General features: G+C 32.1%; 1 protein-coding gene across 1 annotated transcript; it reads right to left on the reverse strand.

Annotated features, from left to right (window-relative positions):
- Positions 1 to 7,623: 7,623 nt before the first annotated feature.
- LOC112007615 (cytochrome P450 97B1, chloroplastic) lies at positions 7,624 to 10,928 on the reverse strand. Its single transcript, XM_065779565.1, has 4 exons — positions 10,431 to 10,928; positions 9,877 to 9,984; positions 9,270 to 9,354; positions 7,624 to 7,775 (listed from the first exon to the last, which is right to left on the reverse strand). Exons 1-4 carry the CDS (start codon positions 10,506 to 10,508, stop codon positions 7,639 to 7,641), a joined length of 408 nt encoding a protein of 135 aa, XP_065635637.1. The 5' UTR covers positions 10,509 to 10,928; the 3' UTR covers positions 7,624 to 7,638.
- Between the last annotated feature and the right edge of the window lie 4,643 nt (positions 10,929 to 15,571).

Below are 15,571 nucleotides of genomic sequence, written 5' to 3' on the forward strand. Positions count from 1 at the left end.
ACTTGGGATCCACATCAAACAATAAAATCTCTATGCATGAATTTATGTGAGCTTACTTGATAGCATCTAAAAAAACTTGTTCATAGAGAAAATCTCAAATTTATTTTCTTGTGTATGTCTACAACTAAAAAAATAATCTAATTATTTTTCTTTGTTCTCACTCCCACTATTTCTCTCTCCTTTTGCTTGTAGTCTTTGTTTTCAGGCACAGCTCTCTATGGCTGTACTTTTCTCCAATGCGGCTGCCTTCTCTATCGCAGGCAGCAGTCACTCTCTCTCGAAATTCACCTCACATGCATGTCTCGATTTATAGAACACAACCTGTCGCCTTTACTCAGAGACTCACGTCTCTTAATTCACTTGGGACTCCTGTCCATACTGGTCATACTGAGCTAAACATCCCCTGACACATTATTTTTGGTTATTTTGACCTGGGTTTTAGTTCCCCATGTTTTTTGCTAATCTCATCTTGGTGGAGGCTGCTCAGCTTTGCTTTTTCCTCTTCAATTAAAAATCTAGGTTGCACGGACACGCCATTTTTGGCGTCGTGTCGGTGTCCGACACGTATCGGACACCGGAACGGCCACGACGCGCCAGATTCCGGTGTCCGGCGGTGTCCCTTTTTTTTTTTTTTTTTTTATATATATATATATATATATATTTTTTTAAATTTTGTTATGTTTTTCATATTTGTAATAGAGGTGGGTTACCGACTCCTAACAGAGCAAACTTCATGTGGGCAAAGTGCCAAATTTTAAACCACAGATAGACAACTTAAATTTTGGTCATACCACATGTGAGTAAGTTGTAACATGCCCAAAACTAATTAAAAGTCTGTAACAGCCCGCAGAGCCAACTTAAAAAAATCATATCTCACTCATTCTAATCGAAATTTCCTCATTATTATGCTTAAATTGAAGTCCCATGTGTCTGGTTTCCAAAATAATTAACCTCACTACAAAAATTCAAAGTGGCCTCTTGGAAAAAACTTTCAGCCCAATTATTATTAATATGCCCCAAATTAACTTCTAATTAGTATTAGTAGCCCCCAAATACCTCCATTTTGAATTAATAAGCCCCAAATCATGACCTAATTTTCCCAATTAAGAAGATGATTGCATCAATTACTAATGGATAATTAATGTTTGACCAACTAATCAATCAAGTGTGTGCAACCTTACCATAAATTATGGTCCTAGCCAATCGTATTATGACACGTCATTAATTTCAATCTGATTATAATTATAACCAATCAAAATTAATTATTCATAATCACGCATGGCTAGACTTCATTTGTGAGAAATATCTTTACATTAAAACTTGATTTGACAATAACTTTCAATCCTGATAGTTCGATTGAGGTTTGTGACCAGTTATCAATATCACTTTGATGATATGTAATTAATGACCTAATGGCTAGAATTAAGATTCTTATCTTTGAGGTAAAATTACTATTTTTTTCCTCCAAATGAGGTTAATGTAAGTTGCAAAATGGGGTGTCTACACATCTATTGCCCTATATTGTCTTCTTAAAGTTTTTTATCTAGATTCTATTTGTGGACTTGCCTTTATACCATATCTTGGTAGTTTCTTCTCCATCAATTCCTCTAACTTAAGTGTGAAACCAGGCTTAAAACTATTGTATGTGTTCCACTGAACATTGCTAACTAGTTCCAATAAATACTAAACCAACTTATCATCTTCTTAGGATGTCCATAGAAATTTAGTTTCTTTCACTATATGTATTTTCTATGTCTAGGCAAAAGTTGAACATTATACATAATTACCAAATAAAAAATGTAAGTAGTGCATTTTAAAAAAACTATAATAAGAAATTCATGATGGTAATTGTGAGCACACTGTATCACACTGCATGTGTGGTTAATACCCCAATGGAAAGAATGCCTTAGCTGAATCGTTCAGAGACAAAGATTTCGGAGTTGCCACTTGGTTTAGGCTAACGAACCAAATTGGGCCACTTATATAGGTCTATATACCAGATTTAAGGTTTGGAGTTAAGGTACGACTTGGAAAGTTATTAGGCACCCAAGACCTCTTGGCTTGTGGGGCCGGTCTCCATTATAAAACTGAAATAAATATTCTCAAGTTTATGACTAACTTGAGATCCACATCAAACAATAAAATCTCTATGCATGAATTTATGTGAGCTCACTCGATATCTTCACTCACTTTAAATACAGTAACTCCATGTGGTTGTTACATCTAAAAAAACTTGTTCATAGAGAAAATCTCAAATTTAATTTCTTGTGTATGTCTACAACTAAAAAAATACTCTAATTATTTTTCTTTGTTCTCACTCCCACTATTTCTCTCTCCTTTTGCTTGTAGTCTTTGTTTTCAGGTATAGATCTCTATGGCTGTACTTAGGGCTGTCCACGGGTCGAGCCAGGTTGGTTTTGTACCCAACCCAGACTCGACCCGCCGGCGTCAGGTGAAGGGGCGGTGGAACCCGAAACCGACCGTCGGAAAAATCGGTCGAGTCGGTTTTGGGTGAGGGTGAACGTCGGTCGGTTGCCGGAATTAAAAAAAAGGGCATCAAAATCTAGAAAAAACCGTCGCCGGAATCTGGAAAAATCTGCAGGAATCTGGAAAAAATCGCCGAAAATTGGTAAAATCTGGCGGAATATTGTCAGAATCTGCATTTTTCGCTAAAAATTTCTTGGATTTTTCTGGATCTGGCTAAATCCTACCAGATCTAGCTAGATCTGGTTGAGATCTCGGCAGATCTGGTCGAGATCTCGCCGGATCTGGCTTGTTTTTGAAGGATTTGGCTAGATTTTTTTACAGCTCCAGTCGGGTTTGGGTTGGTTGGATTTTGGAGATGCAAACCCGCCACTCAACCCACCGGCGTCGGTTTTTGAAGATGGAAACCCGCTGCCGACCAACTGGACCTTCTGTTCGAGCCAGCATCGGGCGGTTTGGCAGGTTGACGGGTTCCGGTCGGGTCTGGACAGCCCTAGCTGTACTTTTCTCAAATACGGCTGCCTTCTCTATCGCAAGTGGCAGTCACTCTCTCTCCAAATTCACCTCGCATGCATGTCTCAATTTATAGAACACAACCTGTCGCCTTTACTTGGAGACTCACGTCTCTTAATTCACTTGGGACTCCTGTCCATGCTGGTCATACTGAGCTAAACGTCCCTTGACGCATCTATTTTTGGTTATTTTGACCTGGGTTTTAGCTCCCCATGTTTTGCTAATCTCATCTTGGTGGAGGCTGCTCAGCTTTGGTTTTTCCTCTTCAATTAAAAATTTTAATTCAGACCTCTTGCTTTATATGTGGGCTAGACTCACAACAGAAAAGCAGGCCAGACCCATCTGTTTGTTTTGCTCTTTGGGTTGGCTTTGGCCCAGACTAGAAAACCCAAAAATTAACAGTATGGCTTGGTTGAGGTTTCGATTTTCATAGAGTGTGCTTGTTTTTGTTTCTATGTTTTTCACTTGTACTCCATCCAAAAAGTCAAAACAAATGAATGAGTAATTTAATGAATAAATGTGGTTCATGCAACTTGTAGAACAGAACAGGAGAGAAATGATACAATTCTTGTCCCTCTCACTCTCAAAAAACTAAACAAAACAATGGTTCCCGTTGCTGAACAATTTTACACAAAACAGAGGGTCGAATAAAAATTATATATTGGTTGCCGTAAATTGAGCAAGAAGAGTAGGGTTTGAAGGAGACATAAAAGAGGGGGCAGAGATTCCAAATAAACGTGGGTGATTGTGTGTTATGCCTTTGAGACTAAAAAACTTGTTTGACAATCCAAAATGGACAAAAAACAGAAACTGTTCTCAAAACTCAATTTGTGAAGGAAACTGAAAACATGCAAATGGCTGTTTTCAGTTTCTAATTTTCAAAAGTCAATAAAAACATGTGTTTAATTTAATAAATTTATCTCATTTAATGAGTTATCATTAGAGTTCAAATCCTAGTAAAAAAATATTTTAGTATTTTCTATTTTTATCTTCAAAAAACTATATTTTTAATTTCAACTAACCAAACATGTTTTTGATTTAAAAAATACAAGAAAATTATTTTTTCTTTATATTCCCCAAAACAAGATTCCCCTTTCTCTTTGTCATTTTTTCCTTTTGCTTATTTTATTTTATTTTATTTTATTTTTTACAATGGACTCATGATTTTAAAAATTGGAACAGTTAAAGAACCAGAAAAGTGATTAATTTTCCCTTTTCACCGGTTTTGGTAATATTTTAATAGACCAATTTAGGGTTTGATTTTCGGTTAAACCGGACGATCCTATCTAATTTTTAAAACCATGGGTGAAATGTTTTTATAGTTTATATTATTAGTCTAATGTTAAAATCACATTAAGCTTCATCTCAAAAAAAAAAAAAAAAAAAAAAAAAAAAAAAGAGTGTTGGCTCCAGCATGCTGCCCGTTAAAACTATTTTGATGCTAAAGTCAACAGTCACAATGATGAAATATTTTTAGGATCTATCTCTTTCCTTGGCATATGGAAGGGGCAAGTGTATATATAGGGCTCGTCATGTTTGCCCCACATACCCCATGATTGCGATTGTGGCGCACATTTGGGGCGGATATTTGGGTTGATGTCTCGGGAACATATGCCCATGTTTGAATGTGCCATTTTTGGTGCATGAATATTTCTCATGTGCTATAATAATTCAGTCTTTCAAATAGGATTGGGTTGTTTTTTTTACTCATTCCATTAATGTGATTTTATAAAAAATAAATTTTAACACTTAACATGGTGAAATATAAAATAGAACACATTAAATAGTAAAGAAGAATAAGATTTGTATTCTTATTCGTATGACCTCACTTAATTTGAAACCTAAATCTCTAGTTTATGCCAATGTAATTTAATCATTTTACAAATTTGTAAAAATCCGAGTGAAACTGGAAAAGTGAAAATCAAATCAAATATAGGTTGACATAGTCTAAATGCTACCTTTCATTTTTTTTTTACAAACATTTGTGGGGAAGCTGATAAGTTTCTCTCTTATTTACCTTCTTCAATCTTTTTTTCAGAAACTCTTGATTGATTTTTACCCTTCATGTTTGGTAATTAGTGTTAATTAAATGGAATTACAGTAGAATTACAGAGGTCAATTCTCCTAAGAGAATTTTCCTTCTATAATTTTATTCATATATTGAAATTCAATTCATTAGCTTTCATTAATAAATAAAAAAACTCAATCAAAGACATCACTTAATTTTGGAGGGGGGAAGATATTTCTGAGATTGATTGTGCGCGTATGTCTAACTAGTTTATGAGCTACAATAGCTTCCCTCCTTATACATGAGATTTTTCCCTTTGTTCAAAATTTTGCAACAGGAACTCTGGATCCATAATTTCATTGCCCAGCCAAAAGTTATATAAATCTGAAATTTTCTGATCCTTGAGGTTAGAACCTATCTTGAATCTACTTCCAGAATGATGCGTCATAATTTCCAAGTCTAAAAAGCAAATCTCAATATACATAAGGATAAAGTTTAGCTACAAAATTGGTTGTAGACTTAGATTACAACTTTACTCGATAAAATAAACATTACTACATATTTTGAAAATCTAACCGTTGAATTGCATATTCTTTATGTTCAAATTTTGTGTTAATTAGATATTTATTTCTATATGATCTATAAACTTATATTTTATGCATATTTTTTAAACTACAAAAACTTGTAATTTAAACAATTATTAATGACATAGCTATTGATATTTAATTTTCTAGAAATTTTGCAAGCATGCAGGATATAAGAAGAAGATGTAATCTAATGGTTTGTCAAAATTCACCTCTAATAAAAATATATTGAGTAATGTTGTAGTCTAAGGCTACAACCAATTTAATTTGTAGCTAAACTTTGTCCAATAAATAAACAACCGCCCTCAATTCAAGAATGGATCACATTGCTACATCTCCAGGACATGGCTGCCATTGGAAGTCCCTTTGTTGTTTCTAATGATAGCCCCCACACCCGAGGACTTCAGCTTGGAAAACATCCACGTTCAATTTGAACATATCATCACTTATCTACAAGCAGGGAGCTCTCTACTATCTTGTGAATGTGCACCACAATATTCAACCAACAATGTCAAAGCTGCTTGAGCAGTTCTTTTAGACTCCACATCTTTACCCCTCATGTACTTTTAGATTTCTGCCCTTCCAACTATTTGATGCAACTATTAGGAACCACTCAAATCTTATTAGAAATTGCATTGTAGATTAGTCTTTCCATGATTTTGAACCTATTCTTTTTTAAAGTTGTACCATCTAATTTTAACTACTGGAGTCATTCTAACAAAAAAAAAAAAAAAACTTCTATTTGATGAAGGTAAAAACATTAAAAAATAAAATTTGAGTTTGGTCATTTTCTTTTGTGTAATTTTCTTAATATTACATGTGTTATGCCCATCAAAATAAGTTTGATACACCTCAAAAGATTTTGATACGTATATAGTTAATAAATGTTCATCACTTGACATTGTTAAATGATATTTGTTAGGAGGAAAAACTATTACACACACTCTATTGCACACACATTTATCCACACTAAAAATAAAAAACTGAAATCATGACTTGAAGTCATGATTTCCAACTCAAGTAATAATTTCCGTTGATTTTTCATGTGTAAATGTGTATGTAGTAAAATGTGTGTAATTATTATTATTATTATTATTATTTTTTTTTTTTTGAGAAACAATACTATTAGTTAGATTAAAGATGCCAATTTTTTTTTCTACGGTTATTGGTAAGCCAAATTTGGATTTATTCCCGTGATGGATGCGCTTTATTATATAGTTTTTTATTTTATAAAAAATAATTATTATATAGTTTGAGAAAGGAAAAATAAAACCTTAAATTGGTTGAAAAAGGTCTTATATTTTCTGTACATTTGGTTGACAGGAAAAGGTACGTTCCAGTGTGAACTAATTTTTTGCAGGAAATAGACCTTCGTTTCAATCAAGTGCGTACTCCTTAAGTCATGCTATTCGTCATCTCGAAGAAGACTCTTTAATCCGATTAGGGCAAGAAGCTGACGTTAGGGTAAGAATCCATTTACCAGAACTTACGTTTTGTGTTGATCTAAATATTAAAAGAAAACAGGGTTTTGATTTTCCTGAAACCCCCCCAAAAAAAAAAAATTTCTAAAATCAGAGGGGAAGAGTTTTAAAAGTGAATAAAATTTATTACCTAAACTGATATTGAAGAACCTTCTCCAACTCATTACATAGGTACTAGGTAGCGAGTTAGATGATAATCCATGAGTAATTAAATGACCGATTAAGTAAATCTAAATCAATCTTATGAATAGCTAGTTCATGTGATTAAAAACACAATGATCCGTATCAAAAAAAAAAAAAAACACAATGATCAATTGGATTATACAGTTGTGGATTAGAGAGAATTCCTTTAAAATTAACCTTCGAAACTGCATTTTTTTAATGAGTTTTTGTACCTCTATTTTTTCTTTATTTTGGTTGCTTTGAGTCTAAAACATGTCTTCGAATAAAAGTAAACGAACAGAGAATATTAGCCTAAATAGTTGAAAATGGAGTCAAATAGTTCAAGTGCGTAGTAGACCAACCACTTGGGCTTGGAAATGGGAGTAATCCCATTCAATGAGATTACTCAATTGTCTTCCTCCCTCTGTTCAATTGTCTCTTCTTGTAGAAGCTTCTCAAATTTCAATATTGTTCTTTCTGAACAATCAGTAAATATCTTGACCATAGCCTCCAAGTATAAGGCATGGAACCCAGGAGCAATAACTGTGAATTATTTTTAAATAAATTAAAGATTCAGTTCCAGCATGAATTAACCATAAAAAATAGCTCTCTTCTCGCAAAGAATGGAACAACCATAGACACTGCTGATGTATCAGTTCATAAAAAATTACATAATATATATTGACTCCCATGGAGGATAGTGATCAGGTCCAAAATCAAATTTAGTCCATAGTTTTGAAATAATATGATGTCTAAGTTCCCATTTCTATGAGCATTATTTTGCCTGGAACATATTATTATTCTAATATGATTGGATTTAAAATAGAACAAGAATGTAGACTGATCATATATATATATATATATATATAAAGAAGTTGCAGATGGAGTTATTAGACAAAATCAACGCCATCTAATAATAAGGAAATAAAAAAAGCTTGGAAGAGCTAATTTATAATAAGCAAAACAAGTTTAACCCCATTCCAGAAGTAATAATTTATATTCAGAAGTACCATTATGATTAATAAAAAATTGACCTTATATCGATAATCTTGTATCTAAGAACTCTAAGCTTTTAACATGTAAGCCTTTAGTCAGTCAAAAATAACTGGTTTACTTTTGTTGTAATTTAATGACTGGCATGTCAATTTTTTTAAGGAAGCAGACCATCTGCGTCTCTCAATGGCACTGGGTTAAAGTTGATTTACTATCCAGATCAGGATAGGTTGGTAAATACATAAATGAGTAATATTATATTATACTACTACAAAATTTGATTAAGTTATTAACTTCTTGCAAGGCATTGGGGAGGCACTGGATATCAGACCTCAGACTATCATGATATAGGTGTCATCCATCACTACAAGCTAGAACACTTTGTATCTAACTAAACTAGAAGAAACTGCATAACATATAAAATTTACCAGTAAGTGCGCCTAACACAAGACACTAAGGATCACTTCCTGGCATTCAATTACTTATCACTGTATATCCTGTCTAATTTTTAACACTTATCCAACTGTATGAAGCATCTAAGTTATGACAATTATTAAGAGCAAATTTTCTCTATAATTGTTTTAGTGTAGTTCATCTATAAAACGTTTGAACTTGCCTAAATATAATACATGAAGGAATAGAATGTCTATGAAGAGTGTATATATATATATATAGTGCCAAAAACTAATAAGGATTTGATAAGTAACTAATGTTGCATAAGTTATTCAATTGGTCAAACAACAAACTTGTATTGTTTTAGGAAAACCTGATGACTTCCCAGGCAATATGAACTCTTACAACATACAACTTGACATTCCCAAAATTACCAATATGTACTTACATTTGTGGGAAAATCATCTTTTGATCTAAGCCACCTTTCAAAACTAACTAATCCCAAAGGATTTAAAAGAGACTATGACTGCAGAGGAATTAGATACCAACAAATTGTGGATCATTTTAGTTGGAGAATTAACATAGAGGTAGTTGAGTTTTGTCATAAACTAAGGTGAAAAACCCAAAAATGCACACTTTTTATTTGCTTACCTCTTCTCCTTTGCTTCCAAGTGTCAAGATCTGCAGGTATAAGTCCTTTGCCCATTATTGGTTCTAGTATATCAGCTAGGACTCCCTAATTGAGTTTGCAATAAGTTGAGTAATAATAGATTAGAATAAATAAATGATACGCAGAAAGTACTTAAAGATGATATATAATTTAAAAGTATGCTAGTCAAATCCCATAATGATCAAACATGCTAGCAAAGCTATCAAGATTTATAAGCTTTGGAATCATTTCACCTGGTAATGGTATTGTCATTTCTCTTGTGATTGATGGTTTTTCTCAATTAATTTCCCATACTATTGGCCTCAAGACCCAATTGAGACAAACAAAAACTAATGCCAACCTTACATGTTGGCAAAGGCTCAAAAGTCAAAACCCTATTTTATCAACAAAAAAGAAATAAGATCTCTGGAACAGTCGTATAAATATGTGAGCTATAATTTAGACGATACGAGTATAGACCAAACAAAGAAAGTTCATACATGCTTTACATAAATAAAAGGCATTTTACATAAACTCATATTGACATCAATAATCATGTTGACAAGAGGAGGGATGGGTGGAGTCAAGAAGCATATAGTTAGGTAGTACCTTGTCATAACAAAATGCATTTTCTCGAAGAACATGTCTTGCAACGATAGGATCCGATACAACAACAAATGTTTTTGGCCCAAAAGCAAGTTTATACACAGAGCCATGCTGCCAAGTTCAACAAACATATTTAGAGGAGAGCGAACAATAGGACTTAGCATGTCCACAATTATCAAATCACGAAAGCATAATGCACACAAAAGTAAATGACAGTTAAGAACAAAAATTCAAATTTCGAGCCCGGTTGGCACTGCAAACTTGTGGAAGAGGGGGGGGGGGGGGGATTTTTTTTTTTTTTTTTTTTTTTTTAGTTATTTCAATTTTCCTTAAGCAGACAGGCATACATTAATTGAACCCTTTTAAAAATTATGTTTTCGAAACCCAACTTATAAATTCTCTATATCTTAAAAAAAAAAAAATGCACGCTTTCAAACAGCTAACCCAAATGGACATTCAATAGAAGCACTGTAGGGATTTTTTTTTTTTTTTCAATCAACCAGCTGACAACTAAATCATCTAATAGACAAATTTGCAAAAGAGGGTAAGTAAAGTACCTCTATGAACCAATCATAGAGTGAAAAGAAGAGAGGCCGATCAAACAAATCCGAGACTGCACCTTCAGCTATAGGCATAGACCCAAGACTTCCTCCACTTAACAAATTGGTAAGGAGGTTGCTAGCATTGTCCAGTAAATTTCTTCTGGTTTTTGGTTCATCAGAACTTGTTGATTGACATCTTAAACACCATTGTTATTCAAATTCAATCACTCAAGGAACATGAAAAAAGGGAAATGGATAAAACCAAAGAACAAAAGGAGAGGTACGTGATAGTACTACTAGTCCTTTTTGGGTTAGAATTGAGAGTCAGAGTGAGAGAGTGAAAATATGAGGAGGGCGTTGTGATAGTCATAAATCCCATATCATGATTTCTGCGGGAATTTCCATAACATAGAGGTGGGGGGGAGAGACCCAAGAGAGAAGCAGCCATGGCTATGGACATTGCCATTGCCAAGCTTTGAAGTTTGAGCGGTGATGACTGATGAGTGTGTTAAGACAAGACATTAAGAAAGTGTGAGTGAGTGGAAGACCCACCCAACCCCAAGATAGGATTAACAATAAAAGAATGCGGTTGTAAACTCGTGACGTTAAGGCTTAAGAGCAAAATATATAAATATAATTTGGCCCGCATGATGGATCTCATCTTTAAGTTTAACTAGGAAGTTTTCTGTGCGATACACGGATAATGCAATAATATTTTATTTAAATTTATTTTTGAAAAATATTATACATATATTATAACATATTTATTATAAAACTTTGTTAGTAATGAGTTCATCATAAAAAGTAACAATTATAAATTGCACACATATATCTATTATAATTATTATGTTCAAGTAATGAGCAATAATGAAAACAACTTGGAGTAATATTGTATAATAAAAGTTGATAAAAGTATATTAATTCATTTTATATTATTGATTTTTATTATGTGATGTAATAAAAAGCTTCATTACGATTTTTTTTTCTTCAATGCTTTATTATTGTGATATGGTGACGTTTGTTGTCATTATCAGTTTCTCCATCTTCAACATTTGAAATTTAGTCCGTCCATATTTATTCAATTTTTGAGCTTTCATTATTTTTTCCTTTTGTTGCATCATTTGTGTTAATTACTAATGAATTGGCACCGAGAGATTCTTGATTAGATCTTACAAAGTTTGGACTTTGTCGCTAAGATTTTTCATAAATATTTGCATTTATATTAAATTTCAATGATGTGACAGTTTTTTGTAAATTTTTTATTTTTGTTAACTTTGGAATAGTGCAGCAAAAAGAATTAACATATCATGTTGAATTGTGTTTTTTTTTTCTTCCATACCTTTTTATCATTTGAAGGCGCATCAAAAATCTTAGCAACTATATAATTTTTAAAACCATCTTTTAGATTAAATTCATTCAAATGAAGTAGAGAAATCCATTTTTTTTTCCTTTTTTTTTTCAAATAACGTGAGATTCCTTCTCCAATATCAATATTTTTACAATAATTTAAATAAGTTGTGCCTTAGTTTATTTTTCAGTAAGATCTTGATCTTGTAGATTTATTTAGGATTTTCTCGGCACCTCGATCAAATACCACAAACTTTGTTTTGTTAGTTGCATTAAAAACTTCAATTTGAATCCTGTATCTAAAGTTGTTTGCAATTTTATATATATAGTAGTTATAGTGAGATAAATATATTATAAATATTTGGAGAGTATGTAGTTAATGTGAGTGCCTCTAACTTTGGGATAGAAAAATTAATTTTTGTTTTACATTTTGCACACCAAAATGATCCTGTTTGTAATTTGACATTCCTTTCACAAAGTATGCACAATATGTAATACCAACCCATTGTTGTATCAATGTTACTTATTATTCCAATACCCTAGCAGTTCACATCTTGCAATGAACTTTGAAATTAATATGTATTTTTTTTTAATGTAAATAATATGATCTATTATTATTTTTATACATAAATGATGAGTATAATTTGAAATAATTAACAAACATTTTTCGTAGGATCTCATTCAATGTATTTTATCTTTACTATTTTCTTCATATTATTTAAAGATAAATCCTCCTATGAAAATTGTTTTGCATGTATTTTTGGTATTTCTTGTATAGGATCATGTTTTTTACCATTCCTATCATTGAATTTTTTTAATGAAAATATTAAGTTAATGGCATTTTGTGAGATAGTATATGCTCTTTATTAGACTTTTTTGTTATTATAAATTTTAGAAATATGCACTTGTCAATTATTTCAGCAACCTGAGAGATCTCAAGATTTATATATATTTTTGTTGCACTAGTCGATGACAGAGAATTTGTTTGCATAAATTGTATAGAATATTATTAATAGACAAAAGCATATTAAATTGAAATTGGGGAAAAATGAAGAGATATTTCATGAGAATGAGATTTTCTAGAAGTATCATCTATACGTGGGGGAGGAAGAAGAGAGTTTGTAAGAGGGTAAGGGTTTTTGCTTTGATTTACACGTGGGAATGATCAAACTTGGGTCATAATATGTAAGGTAAGAACTGGGCCTGAGTTTTTCATAAGGTTTGGTCTACTTTTAAAAGGTAATCAATTTTATAGTGAATAACTTTTGGTCTAATTGGTCTAATTATCAAGAACAACTCATATCAATATAATAGTAAAAATAAGTTATTATGATTTATTGGGTAACAGTAAAAAAAAATTAATAAAAAAAGGTAAAAAATGCTAAATTTATATAATAGTAAAAATAAGTTACTATGATTTATTAGGTAATAGTAAAAAAAACTTAATGAAAAAAGGTAAAAAAAAAAAAAAAATCTTACATTGCATCCGAATTTTAATGCAAGACTATTCGGGTGGATAATGAGATGTATGAATTTTTAATCTATATTTAGCGTTTTTGAAGATACAAATTTATTAATCTCAGTCACAGCAACAAAATTTATCATTGTTGTCTAGGGGTCATGGTCTTCTCACAAATGTATATAATGTCTTTAAAATTTGTGCGTCCAAAAAAATTACAAGACCCAAAATTCAATTGTTATTACACCCTCTTAGGCTTCTAGAAATTATATATATATTATATATACTACACACACACTCTCTCTAGTATTAAAAATGGGTTTTATGTGTGTGTATATGTGTGGGAGTTTATCTTGATAGTGCTTTGAAGTGGTTGGATCACATTAAAAGCGTCCTCTTCATATAAATTACTTTTTGATACCCAACTCTACTTCATTCTCCACTGCAATATGAGTAGCCTTGGCTTCACGTCGTGGAGCCTAGTAATAGAGGTGTCTTATACACCTGTCTCATATAAAATTTTTCTAGAGAAAAAGAATAAATTAAATGAAATTTAAACTAATTTTTTATTAAACTTTATTTTATAAAAATAAATATAGACATCACATACCCTGGAGCAATGGGCAACCTATTTACAATTTTTGGTGATGCTACCATCGCTATATCACATGTTATAAGGTATTACGTCCAACCTCCTTAAACCACAAACTTGATACTTAATTCCCTATTATTTATTTCTATTTAATTCATGAATTCATCATTTGGGAGTCATTAGACAAAATTAAAGTCATATTTGTTATGGGTCGATGCAATAGCAAAGCAAACTGAAATCATTAATAAATAATAAATAAAAAAAAACTGAAAATTTGTGACTTTTTAAAGAGTAGAAAAAAGAACTGCTGTAATTATTTTCTTCATAATTTTCATTGTTTAGTTACAAATATGTAAATTAACAGTGACTTTTAATTCTCACCGACACACATATTATGTGTTAGCATAGGATCATAGTTGGCTACTGCTTTTGGTCAGATGTGAAGACAAATGCATCATATATTTGATATGCACCCTAAACTATTTCAACATCAACAAAATTAATAATTGGATTCATATCTTATAACTGGGATTTAGAAGTCATGTAGATGTGGGGTACATATATGATTAATGCATTGATAACAATCAGGGTTTTTTTTTCCCCCTCAAAAAATCAGGCCCAAAACTTGATTTAAATTAAAGCCACAAGCGATAACTTTCATTCACTTCACTATATTGGGCTTCCATGCTCAATTTTATCTGTTTAATAAAATTTCTCCCTAATTCACCATATACTTGTATTTAGTCTAAAATACAATAGAAACTCACATACTTGACATCCAATGACTCCCTAAAATCCGGCCATACCCACTCCTAACAACCACTCAAACTCCAATATACCACTACCAAACTACTTTCCTCAGTCATGGAATATAAACAATCGAGAGAGATGAAAACTCACCTTTAAATCCCCTTGGAATGGATGAGCCGTGCCACCAACACTTTAATACTTCACTACTTTAGAGTCTTACATTCTTCCAATAAGCCACAACACATTAAAAAAATGACACCTGAGATATTTCCAAATAAACCAAGGTAAAATAAAATAGTTTTTTGGCAGTAAAATTGTAGCACTATTGAAACGTCATTTAGGCAATCTCACAAACACATCAATGGCATGCCAAGGACGCTCATCTAATACAAACAAAAACAGAAACAAAAGAAAAAAAAAAAGCGTCTCATATTAATATAAACAAAGCATAAAAGTTTTGCACCAAAAAAAAAAAAGAATTGAAATAGAGAATAAAAGTTTTGCACCCAAAAAAAAGAATTGAGATGTAGAGATACCTCAACCAAAGCAGGGAGGTTCTGTCAGTATTTATAAACCATGTGGAAAGGAATAAAGGGAGGAAGGAAATCAGATAGGCAGCCGTTACTGAGAAACAGTAGAGCAGGAAGACGAGTAGCTTTCAAACTCTCTATTTTCTCACACAATACCTAAACAAAAACAAACTCTCTGTTTTCTCACACAATACCTGAATGCTTCAATGTTTTTTTTTTTCTTTTTCTTTTCCTCCCTTTAAGCTTCCCTCTACGTTACATATTACAAGACCCTGAACTCAATATTTCAAAACCTTGAATGCAAAACCTGAACGCTTCCCTTTTTATTTTTTTCCTTTTTTCTTTCTTCCAAACAGCCTTGAACGTACCTTTTTTTTTTTTTCTTTTTTCTTTTTCCTCCCTTTAAGCTTCCCTCTACGTTACCCTGAATTATTTTTTTCGTTTTTTTTTTTTTTTTTTTTTTTTTTTTTTTTTTTTT

Source organism: Quercus suber, unplaced genomic scaffold, assembly GCF_002906115.3.
Source record: "Quercus suber isolate HL8 unplaced genomic scaffold, Cork oak 2.0 scaffold_213, whole genome shotgun sequence".
In the NCBI taxonomy this organism is placed as follows: domain Eukaryota; kingdom Viridiplantae; phylum Streptophyta; class Magnoliopsida; order Fagales; family Fagaceae; genus Quercus; species Quercus suber.

Excerpts from the sequence above, each read along its gene's own strand:
- LOC112007615 (XM_065779565.1), bottom strand. The coding sequence starts at position 10,508 with ATGCCTATAGCTGAAGGTGCAGTCTCGGATTTGTTTGATCGGCCTCTC. Across the intron at positions 9,985-10,430 it reads TCTATGATTGGTTCATAGAG|CATGGCTCTGTGTATAAACT; the intron begins GTACTTTACTTA and ends TGAACTTGGCAG. Across the intron at positions 7,776-9,269 it reads TTGGAAGCAAAGGAGAAGAG|TTATTGCTCCTGGGTTCCAT; the intron begins GTAAGCAAATAA and ends AATAATTCACAG.